The sequence below is a fragment of the Macrobrachium rosenbergii genome, chromosome 2 (assembly GCF_040412425.1).
Source record: "Macrobrachium rosenbergii isolate ZJJX-2024 chromosome 2, ASM4041242v1, whole genome shotgun sequence".
Taxonomy (NCBI): domain Eukaryota; kingdom Metazoa; phylum Arthropoda; class Malacostraca; order Decapoda; family Palaemonidae; genus Macrobrachium; species Macrobrachium rosenbergii.
This window is the reverse complement of record NC_089742.1, coordinates 30,390,852-30,402,584: the sequence shown is the minus strand read 5'-3', so window position 1 is coordinate 30,402,584 and position 11,733 is coordinate 30,390,852. Positions and strand designations below refer to the sequence as shown.

Here is an 11,733-nt window from a genome sequence, read left to right as displayed (position 1 = left end):
CCGTATATTCAGCGATCTTCATATCTATATATATATATATATATATATATATATATATATATATATATATATATATATATATATATATATATATATATATATATATATATATATATATATATATATATATATATATATATATATATATATATATATATATATATATATATATATATATATATATATATATTATATATTATATATATATATATATATATATATATATATATATATATCGTATATTATTCATTGTATATATATATATGATAAAAATAGTATATAAAACTCAGCCCCTAAACTATCAGGCTATATATATATATATATATATATATATATATATATATATATATATATATATATATATATATATATATATATATATATATATGTGTGTGTGTGTGTGTGTGAGTGTGTGTGTGTGTGTTCTTATTATGAAAAGACATCGACATCATCTTAGTATCAAAGATGCTACGATTTGCCGTATGGGTGCATTTTTCCCAAGTTTGTGAGAATTAGTCTTATTCCTGTTATCTTAAAGTTCCGTTCTATCTGAACCAGGAAGGAAATCCCGGGATCATACCCGACCTAATCTACATAATTTCTAAGAATTTCTGTGTATTTATTTTCATGAAATGTATTTAGTAAATACCCGTCGATGATCACAACAACAACATTATATGGAATGCATACGTTATACGTTGTGTTTGCAGATTCTGCTAGACTCATACGTCTTACCTGAAAACACCCCACAAAGTAAATCTGAATTTCGTTAGTAGAATCGAGATTTAATCTGATGTAGTGTTGTGAAATATTTTTTACACATATACACATTCATTTCGTAAGAAAAACAGGATCATCATACACGAAAAATCATGACTAAGGAATACAGAAAGAACAGGACAGCCATTCGGAAGACGAACATCAGTAGAAAGGTTTAGCGCAAAGTCAAACCCGGTCGAATTAGCGCTGCTTTGTATAGTGGTCAGTTTAGTTACTCATCACTGTTTGCTTCAAGGGGCCTTTCAGCGAAGTTCCTGTAACCTGAATAGGAGTAATTAGGTCGCTATTTGTTTACACAATTCACTTCATGAATCCTGAAATACAGGTTGATTTATCACTGGGGATTGTTTAAGTTTCTCCGCGCATACGATGTTCATCGCAAATATGCCATGTTAGCAAGGTTGTTATACTCCTATTTGAAATATTAAGTTGGTAAAAGTTATTTACTTCTTTTTTTCACTTGATGTGCCGAGGTACCGTCGGCAATGGCTAGAGACAACAGCTTGCCTGTTCAGTCAAGTCCTAGGGAAATGGCAGTATTCAAAATATTAACGGTAAAAATGTTTGAACATCACACCATGATTCGTAGATGTCGGTTTCACCCGACATTCACTTATCTGCTGAACCAGTAAGATGACTTTATGTTACGTTACTGATTCGTTGTACTAAATAATTTTCATTATGAATTAGCTATAATTAACTGAGGATGTTCATACTTGTGTGTATGTTCATTATAATATATTTGATGAAACTTCAGAATATAATATCTCTTACCCTTTTTTATTTTCAAGCAAAACTTTTTTCTCTTATCCTCTCGTAACTAACTTTCATAACTTTAGCGTTCTTTGGCAATCAAAGAAACAACCTTGATAACTGAAAAATCTTAACTTTTACTAACTTATATTTCAAATATATGAGAATAACGACCTTGCCAATAGGGCATACTTGCAATAAACATCATATGCGCGGGGAAACGTAAACAAACCCCAGATACAAAATGTGTGATTGTGTGCGTATGTGTTGTTCCACCTCCTTGCAACATTCAACTTTTTCATATTCATGAAAACATATTGATTTATATCTTAAAACGTGATAATAATAACACATATACTGCAAATTTTTATTATACTGTTAGAAATTTATCACATAACAAAAGAACGGAGTGAGTGGCACATTTTGCTAATATTCAAAGGACCGTGTTCGAACACGAATACATATGCATTGTCTGTTGTATTTATCTTTTTGTTGCTGTACATATGAAAAAGCGTATTGCCAATTATAATGCCTATCTTTGTAATACTTTAAGGGAAAATATACTCGATGACACCAAAAAAGAAGAGAATTGAAAGAGTATTTGACCGGTATGCATGCTAATTTAAGCACCCGTTAACGAATCAACCCACAGCTGATGGCAAGCTCTTTCATGCTTGGTCTGTTCAAGTGCACAGTGGGCACGTTCAGTCCCATGTTCTGAACAGTAAACATTCATTCGAATGCATTGAGAGTGTTTGAGATTCCATGCAAACAATTATATTATAATTACAAATTATTACTTATAGAGGCACTGATATAATCCAGATAATTACATTAATAATATAAATTATTCAATGAAGGAATAAAAAAGGAAATTTTGATTACAAGATCCATCGGAACAACTGATGTCGGAGAGCGGTGAGTCGTTTCGGAGAAATAATTGTAACATCCTGTCAACGCGAGAGACAAACACCGACCAATCATATCCTACGAGACAAACGACCTTAAAGGAACCCTCGCCATTGGCCAAATGGAAAATTTCGCGCGTTTTTCGTTATTTTCTGAAAAACCCGCGCACTCTTGACTGGACTTCCCGAGCTACCGGACGCTTCGTCGACGTTAGTATAAAACCCTGCAGGATTTTGTGGAGGGATTCAGTTCGCTTATTCGTCTCCAGAAGGCAAAATGGTCCGACCAGTAGAGAAGATGTGGTCCAAGATGTACGTCCTGAAAAGAGGTGAGAATAGACATATTTTTCCAGACGTTTTATTGGGTAGATTGAAGTCTAGCCCCTAAGCGAATACCGACTCTCCCAGACTTGACTTACGTAAGCGTGGTTGAAGGAATAGGTTTATTTTAATTATTTATATATTCTTAGTGTAAAAATAACAGTATTTATATATTCTTAGAGTAAAAATAACTGTATTTATATATTATAACTTAAATGAATAACCTAGTCTTGATCCAACCGTTGTTAGGTTAAAGATAATTTACAAAATTGGTTAAAGGTATGTTAATCAGGGAGTTATTTGCAAGATTTCTGTTGTTTTTTTACGATATTTTAGCAAAATTAGCTTGGGTTAACCCCTAACCATGTGCGCATTCTGTACGGTTGTCTGTAACAAAGGCCTGTCCTAGCTAGGGCCAATCCAAGACACGCTTTTATTCTTTTAAGTAATCATTACATGACTAGTCTAACGATGAGACCTAGCTGAATGTAAGACTTATGATCATCACATCCCATAAAAGTATAAATTAGCACAGTCCTACAGGCTAGGGGATCCTATTGCCTTAGACAAGGCTATTGTAACAATAGTCACCAGTCTTGTATCTTAGATGCTTAGATTAGGTCAAGTGACAGAAAGTATTGTAGTGAAGGCTAATTTAAAAGGGTAATACTAAAAGTTACAATATAGGATAATTGCACGTTTTTAAGTGTTTTTGTGGACATTGGGCTTGGCTGCTGTAACGTGGGCCACGTGAATGTTCTAGTTTTAAGTGTGGTCATGCTAGAAGCAGCTGTGTCAGCATCATACCTTTAGAAAGTCAAATAATGATTTTGGTGGGCTTTTAGTTTTTCAGACTGGCATTAAATGTAGCCTATACAGATTTGGCGTGGGAGAACCAATTACCATAAATTGATTTGGCCAAGACCCTAATGCATTGGTTTAGGCTATGCAAAGCTAATATGAACAAAGTAGCTTAGGTGTCCCTTGACTTATTGCATTTTGACCTTTTAAGTTTTGATACTATGACTACCCTAATAAGGTCGGACAGTAAGGAATTTGTCAGTTAATTCAGTTTATGCAGCATTTTCTTTGGCAAAAAAAAGGCTACATTACAGCATTGTGTGGGCTGCTTGATGCAGCGCCAACTTCCCTCCCAACTTTTAGTAAACCTGCGTGAGGCCATAGCCTATCGTGTAAATAGTTTATCATATGGTTTGACAGGTTGTGGGTAAACAGCCACACCAAAAGTATTTGATTGTATGGCCCAGGCGTAATGTGTTAATGGTTAAGCTATGTGGCTTATTAGGTTAACATAAACCTCAGGTGAAGCATACTATGAAATACTTGGCACATGCCCATAAATATCAAAACTAGTCTTGGCTTATCTTAACCCTCTGGTGATCCGGTGATGCGAAACTGCGCCAATAAATTTTTTGCTGTAAGTGCTCTGATGACGCAATTTCTGCGTCATCTGCGAGTTATTTTCGGGGGAAATTCACCCCCCAAAAAAACGAGTCATCCGAAGAAAACGAGGACTGCGCTATTGCGTGGGTAGATCTTGGACCTATAAGACAACGTAAACAGGAAACCGATAGGTATCGCGCATGCGCCGCAGTCCTCCCCCAACTGAAGCACTTCCCCTCCTGTTTTGACCGAGTTACATCTTTTTAGCGCTCTCATGTTTTTTTTTGCTTTCTTATCATTTATCGGCATTTGTGAGGATTTTGAATAATATTTCAAGTGTTTTTTGATAAGATAGTATTTTTTTTTTACATACATTTTTGTCTTTCAACATTTCCATCTTTCAGCTTCAGTTGCTCAGTTTTTTCTGGGAACTTATTGCTTTTATGTGGGCTATTTATAGAAAATTTATTCAGCTTTCCATTACAATTTTCACTTTTTTCTTAGCGTTATTCATTACCAAGTAATTACGAAAAATGTAAGCGTAAATATAAGCACTCTAGAAACCAGTCGAGCCGCGTAGTTCGGCCTAGGGTTTATGAGTGCATGAATAGTTTTTTGTATGCCTGTTTGTGCATCTGTAAATAACTTAAGTACATGTATTGTATATCATTTGAACAACCATTCTTTGCACTTCATTGTGCTGAACGGCAAAATTTAAAAATATCAACGTTTCTATATAAAAATCTTTAGCGAACAATTGACTTTACGTGAAAAAAACAAAACTTATGTCTTTGAGCTTCAATTGCTCAATTATTTACTGGGAACACCTATTGATTTTAGGTAATATATATATTGGAAATTTATTCAGCTTTCCATCGCAGTTTTCACTTTTTTTCTAGCATTATTTATTACTGAGTAATTACAAAAAATGTCAGCGTATATACGCGTTGAACGGCGTAGTTCGGCTGGAATTTATGCATGGGCAGATAATTTTTTGTATGCCTGTTTGTGCATCTGTGAATAACTTCAGTGTGCATGTATTATATATCATTCAGACGGCCATTCTTTGTACTTTGTGCTGAACAGCAAAATGTAAAAATGTCAACGTTTCTGTATAATAATCGTTGCCATGTATTTTCTTAGAAAAAAAAAGATTGTCCGTAATCGAACGACAATTGCTGAATTTTATTCTAACAATACATATATCTTTCCTTTGTGTGTTTTATAGGAAATTTATTCAGCTTTATAATGCCACCTTTATTTTTTTCTGTCTTTATTCCTTACTTAGGTACGATACGAAATGTCAAAATAAGTAGGTTGGAAAATCTGAAAATTGCACTCTGTAAAAAATTAGCATTTTTTAATTGGTAACAGCTAATTAGCAAACATTTATAACAAAATGATTACTTCCGCGTGACAGTTCAAACCTTTTCACACCATTTATGTATAAAATAAACTCCCCAAACCTAATTATTGTATTTTTTATGATTATTTAAAAAAATATCTACGATTTTCTTTAAAAATTTCACGTTCATCACATGTATTTTATTATTTCTAAGCCTTGCAAAGATTTTCTGATTGCTTTAGGGAAAAATTCAATCATTTGCCGACATCATAAAACAAACCAGAAGCCTATATCAGTTATAGTTGGGACGTATCGATTTTTACAATGAAACTCCGCGCAAGCCCGACTTTTCCCTCCACGGCAAAAGTCGTGTACCAGGTAGTGCTATAGGAACCCCCACAAGCGCGAGATGGTTAATATTTATGGCTGTTGCTAGTTTGAAATGTAGCCCAAAGTAGTCATTCCAGTTTGCTTGAACCTTAGCAGGGTGGGAAGCATAACTGTAGGACCTTCAGTATTTTCTTTTAATGAAAGTCTAAATGACTGTTAAGTTCTTAGGCTATTCAATTTGTCATCCTAGTTGAAAATTAATTCTCGTTTAAAAACATGGTGTTGCCTGACGTATTGAACATTGGCTGTAGCCTTTCTTATTAGGTGTTTAGGTAGTTTGATCTTAATGTAGCTTCTAACTTGGACATTTGAATATTCGGATGATTGTGTAGGAAAGCTCAGTGGTTGCTTTATATTTCAGATGGACGACAGGAACCAGTCATGTTCGACAAGATCACCTCACGCATTCAGAAACTTTGCTATGGTCTTCATATGGACTTTATTGATCCTGTAAGTTTCTTTTATGCAGTTTTAGTATCATGTTGACATAATATAAGCAGTTTTGTGTATATTTTCTTTATTTACATTTTCTGTAAATGTTTTATTGGTACATTTACTTTTCAGCCTGCAATTACTCTGAAAGTTATAAATGGTCTGTACACTGGTGTGACTACTGTTGAACTGGATAACTTGGCTGCCGAAACTGCTGCTACAATGACTACAAAACACCCTGATTATGCTGTTCTGGCTGCAAGGATTGCTGTCTCCAATCTTCACAAGGAAACAAAGAAAACCTTCAGTGGTAATTATTTCCTCTCATAAGTACTGTATTGAAGTATTTTACTGTTATTAAACCATGGTTACAAAAAATTGGATATAATTGAAGAAAGCTTATTTGTATTAGGCTAGTGGTATACCTTAATGTAGAATATATTTAGTATATGCCTTGAAAGTCAGTATTAAAGCTTGTTGGGTTACTGTATATATGAATAAGTTGTTTGTTTAACTGGTCTTGATTTGTTCATTTGCAGAGGTAATGGATGACTTGTATCACATGACCAACAAGAAAACTGGCAAGAAGATGCCAATGCTCAGTGATGAGCATTACAAGATCATTATGGACAATGCTGATAAGCTGAACTCTGCCATTATCTACGATAGAGATTTCTCTTACAATTACTTTGGATTCAAGGTTGGTAGACTTCATTTTGTTGCTATTGTTGTTTCTATATGCAGTGTTTTAACTTTGTAATTATGTTGAATAGTTTTAGGAAAGAATTGTTAATTTTGAAATATAGCACTTAGTAGCCTTAAGTATTAGTGTAAATTTTATATACTGTACTTCAGCTGTACACTCACTGTCTACAGCTTTCAATGCTTCCACGAGAATTTCAGAATTGCCAATTTGCTATTCCATGTTTTATTTATTTATTTATTTATTTATTTTTTTTTTTTTGCAGACCCTGGAGCGCTCCTATTTGTTGAAGATTGATGGTAAGGTTGCAGAACGTCCTCAGCACATGTTGATGCGAGTTGCTGTTGGAATACATGGGGAAGATATACCTGCTGCAATTGAAACATACAACCTGTTGTCTGAAAAATGGTTTACTCATGCGTCACCTACACTTTTCAATGCTGCTACAAGAAGGCCACAGCTTTCTAGGTATTGTTTTGCTTAATGTAACTTGTTCTACTTTTCATTCATTGTGTAAGAAATTAGTGTTGTGTAACATGGAATTAATGCACTTATTTTTTAAATCTGAATATTCAGTTCGGTTTGGGAAATTGCTTTAAGGCTGATTTTTATCTTTGGCAAAGAAAGTTCAAATAGTTTCATTATAATGTACTACATAATTTTTTTTATTTTTACAAGGCATTATTGATACATTATATTACAACAATTATTGTTCTCCAGCTGCTTCTTGCTGACGATGAAGGACGACAGCATTGAGGGCATTTATGATACACTCAAGCAGTGCGCTCTTATCTCAAAATCTGCTGGAGGCATTGGTTTGAATGCTCACTGCATTCGCTCTACTGGTAGCTACATTGCTGGAACCAATGGTACCTCCAATGGTCTCGTTCCTATGCTTCGTGTATACAATAACACAGGTAGGCAAATTTATATTTGCAAATTCTTCTTTTTGAACATTGAAAAATTTATAGTAGGTCATGTATTTGGTTTTGTCGAAAAGTTTGCTTTTCAATTAAGTATTCTCAACCAAAGTTTTTCTTTTCTAGCACGTTATGTTGATCAAGGCGGTAACAAGAGACCAGGAGCATTTGCCATTTACCTTGAGCCATGGCATGCTGACATCTTTGATTTCCTTGATCTTCGCAAGAACCATGGAAAGGTGAGAACTTGAAATCTGCTGCTTGTAATAGCGTATTATAATTGGATTTCAGTGTTGTGCATTATTGTAAGTACAGTAAGATTTGAGAAGTTCTAAGTACATGTACTATAGTCTGTTGGTTAACTAATACCCTTGAACAAAAATTTCAGGATGAACAAAGAGCCCGAGATCTCTTCTATGCACTGTGGATCCCAGATTTGTTCATGCAGCGTGTGGAAGAGAATGGAGACTGGTGTCTCATGTGTCCTAATGAGTCTCCTGGCCTCCATGATACTTGGGGTGAGAATAGACCTTTAATTCTTTGGCTCATTAGCCTACTAAGTCTTGGTAATATAATTGATGTTGATGTGATTTGTTCCATTTTTTTTTTTTACAGGATTAGGGTATTATTAAGATGCTAATATTGGAATATTTTTAATATTTTATTCTGCCTTTATTCAACAGGCACGGAATTCGAGACCCTTTACAAAAAGTACGAAGAGGAAGGTCGCTACGTTCGTAAAGTGAAGGCTCAGGCACTGTGGTATGCTGTCATTGAATCTCAGGTAGGCAGTCTTCAAATGTTATAGTTTTTTGTAGGGTTGTCATCGACAGTTTTCTCTTATTGCTTACATTTGATGCTAATAAGAATGCTGTGTTAGAGAAATTTATTGGTCAGTGCCCTAGGCTTTATCATAGCTGAATTATAGAATTGTGGATGTACCCCAGGCAGAAGTCCTCTGTAGCATTTGATGTTTATAAGCTGAATTAGTAATGGAATCCATTCTAGTATTGAAACCATTAAGAGAAAAAATTTTCAATATCAAATCATTACATTTGTGTAAATCATGAAATTAACTAAATCATAATTTCCAGTACTGTATGTATTCTTTGATGACTTGGTTTTATTGTTAATGTGGTATTCATGAGTGCAGACATATATAAAGTAAATATTGGTGGCACTGTACCGTAAACACAAGAACATGGATTTTTTTTTATTTTCTATATTGAGACAATCTTAACAGTAAATATTCTAGGTGTTTCATAATGGAATTTAATTTTATTAATACAATGGTTGGTCTTAATATATGTAACGTGGATGCAGGAGTTGGTGTATCAAGTGCCTTCATCCAGATTTTAAATGTATGAACTATTTTAGGAGTTCAGCTTAGTAATGTGTTCTTTCTGTCTATAGGTTGAAACTGGCACCCCTTACATGCTGTATAAAGATGCTTGCAACAGGAAGAGCAATCAACAGAATTTAGGCACCATAAAATGTTCCAATCTCTGTACTGAAATTGTAGAATATTCATCTCCTGATGAGGTAAGATCATCATGTGCTCTTTGCACAACTTTTAATTGAATGTTACATTGCTTTTGTAGTACCTATATTGATTTATTCATAATGTCAGTTACTATTTTTTAAATTGGTCATAGTATGTAACACCCTATTAGAGATGTATTAGTAGATGTGAAATGTTTTTTGCTTAACCGTACTGGATTTTTTCCCCAGGTTGCTGTCTGTAACTTGGCTTCTATTGCACTCAACATGTATGTAAAATCTGACGGTACATATGACTTTGATAAGCTGAAGGAAGTTACAAAGGTAAGATGAAAATTGGGTTTTTAGAAATTTCTCAGAAACAAGTTTCTGTAATAAATTTTTTTTGTAGGTTGGGAACATCCCCATTTTGTGATTCATGCTAACTAGCATTATATTTCACAGGTTATCACTCGCAACTTGAATAAAATTATAGATGTTAACTTCTATCCTGTTGAGGAAGCCCGCAGATCCAACATGCGACACAGACCAATTGGAATTGGTGTTCAGGGCCTTGCTGATGCTTTTATCCTTATGAGGTTGGTCTTTATTTCTGCCTTTCATGACTGTGATATCAAACAAATTATGTATTATGGAATGCCTTTTCTGAAAGTATTTTAGGCTAGTGCCCAATTTTGCTACCTTATGTTAGTTGTGGTTGTCATGACAAAGTTGGTGTAGGCTTAGTGTACTTGGTATAGTCAAAAACACTTGCATGTTATGTCCATATCTAAGGAAGGAATTTCTTTCAGGTATCCATTTGACTCTGATGAAGCAAAATTGCTCAATAAACAAATTTTTGAAACTATTTATTATGGTGCTATGGAGGCAAGTTGTGAACTGGCTGAGAAGCTTGGCCCATATGAAACTTACGAAGGTTGCCCTGTAAGCAAAGGGGTAAGTTTTTAAAGTTTAATTTTTCATTGTGAGGTAATTAGTTCCAAAAATAAAGTTGTTACTCTTCTGTAACCAGGAATCAATGATCTCTTGTTGTTATTTTATGAAACTTAAATTATACTACATTGCTGTTTTGTTCTTGAGGTTTTTTGAAGCTGCTGATCAGATTGCAAGTTAAATGGCCCCCATGTTGATGGCAAACTTCATATATAGTGTCAGCCCAATCAGTATGTAAAAGTAGGTTGTAAGTAAATGAGTTGTTCTTGATCTAGATGTCTCTTGCAGATCTTCCAGCATGATATGTGGAATGTGACCCCGACTGATTTGCATGATTGGGCAGCGTTGAAGGCAAAGGTTGCGAAACATGGTGTTCGCAACTCTCTTCTCCTTGCCCCAATGCCTACTGCCTCAACAGCTCAGATTTTGGGAAATAACGAGTCCATAGAAGCTTACACATCAAACATTTACAGCAGACGGGTGTTGTCTGGAGAGTTCCAGGTAGGGAAATTGTTTGGTAATTATAAGATAACAGTACTTTTGTTATGTGTTTAGCTTATTAGTATTATTAATCAGAAGATAAACCCTATTCATATAGAACAACCCCACAGGGGCCACTGTTTTGAAACTCAAGATTCCAAGGAATGTGCTCATTTGAAAGAAATAACAGAGGATATAATAGGAAATACAGAAAGGGATAAGTTATTAGAAAAGAAAAATAAATTAGTAATTAGATAAAAATGTTAGTAATTTTAAAATGTAAGAATTGTTCAAGCAAAGATGTAAATTACATCTTTGCTTGAACTTTTGAGGTCCCAATTTTTCTTGATTCATGTTTGAATTGCTTTGTGTAGTATTTCAGATATGTACATTTGATGGTTTCATCCAGTTAAGTTATTGATGAGGTATAAAGCTTTTTGCTTAAAAAACTAATTTACTGAATTCTGATTTCAGGTTGTCAATCACCACTTGCTTCGGGACCTGACTGAACAGGGATTGTGGGATGATGACATGAAGAATGAAATTATTGCAAAGAACGGTTCAATTCAGGTATGAATGTTTCATTAATTAATAATTTTGTTGTGTCAATATACTGGACAAACTTGTGAAATTAACCAGTCTATGATTTGAAAGCTGATGAAATATTTTTCTTGCAGGAAATTGAGAAGATTCCTGCTGACCTGAAAGCTCACAAAACGTGCAGTGAAATCTCCCATGTTGGGTTGTTATTCAAAATGGCAGCTGATAGAGGTGCTTTCTACTGATCAGAGCCAAATTTCAAATATTCATATTGCATAGAACCAAATCATGAAAGCTTATTTACCGTACTTATGCATGGAAATT

The 11,733-nt window shown here is 34.3% G+C and overlaps 1 protein-coding gene across 1 annotated transcript; it reads left to right on the top strand.

Annotated features, from left to right (window-relative positions):
• Positions 1-2,602: 2,602 nt before the first annotated feature.
• On the top strand, positions 2,603-11,733 carry RnrL (Ribonucleoside diphosphate reductase large subunit). The gene is made up of 16 exons (XM_067113733.1): positions 2,603-2,770; positions 6,263-6,351; positions 6,466-6,643; positions 6,873-7,033; positions 7,302-7,504; positions 7,757-7,953; positions 8,083-8,195; positions 8,345-8,474; positions 8,640-8,740; positions 9,370-9,498; positions 9,688-9,780; positions 9,901-10,034; positions 10,248-10,392; positions 10,678-10,890; positions 11,344-11,439; positions 11,547-11,733. The coding sequence occupies exons 1-16, from the start codon at positions 2,719-2,721 to the stop codon at positions 11,652-11,654; spliced, it is 2,142 nt and encodes a 713-aa protein (XP_066969834.1). The 5' UTR covers positions 2,603-2,718; the 3' UTR covers positions 11,655-11,733.

What these genes read in the sequence shown, in the direction of transcription:
- RnrL (XM_067113733.1), top strand. Translation starts at nt 2,719, where the DNA reads ATGGTCCGACCAGTAGAGAAGATGTGGTCCAAGATGTACGTCCTGAAA. An exon ending in TCGTGTATACAATAACACAG is followed by an intron (nt 7,954 to 8,082) that starts GTAGGCAAATTT and finishes TTTCTTTTCTAG; the next exon opens with CACGTTATGTTGATCAAGGC. An exon ending in AGCTGAAGGAAGTTACAAAG is followed by an intron (nt 9,781 to 9,900) that starts GTAAGATGAAAA and finishes TATATTTCACAG; the next exon opens with GTTATCACTCGCAACTTGAA.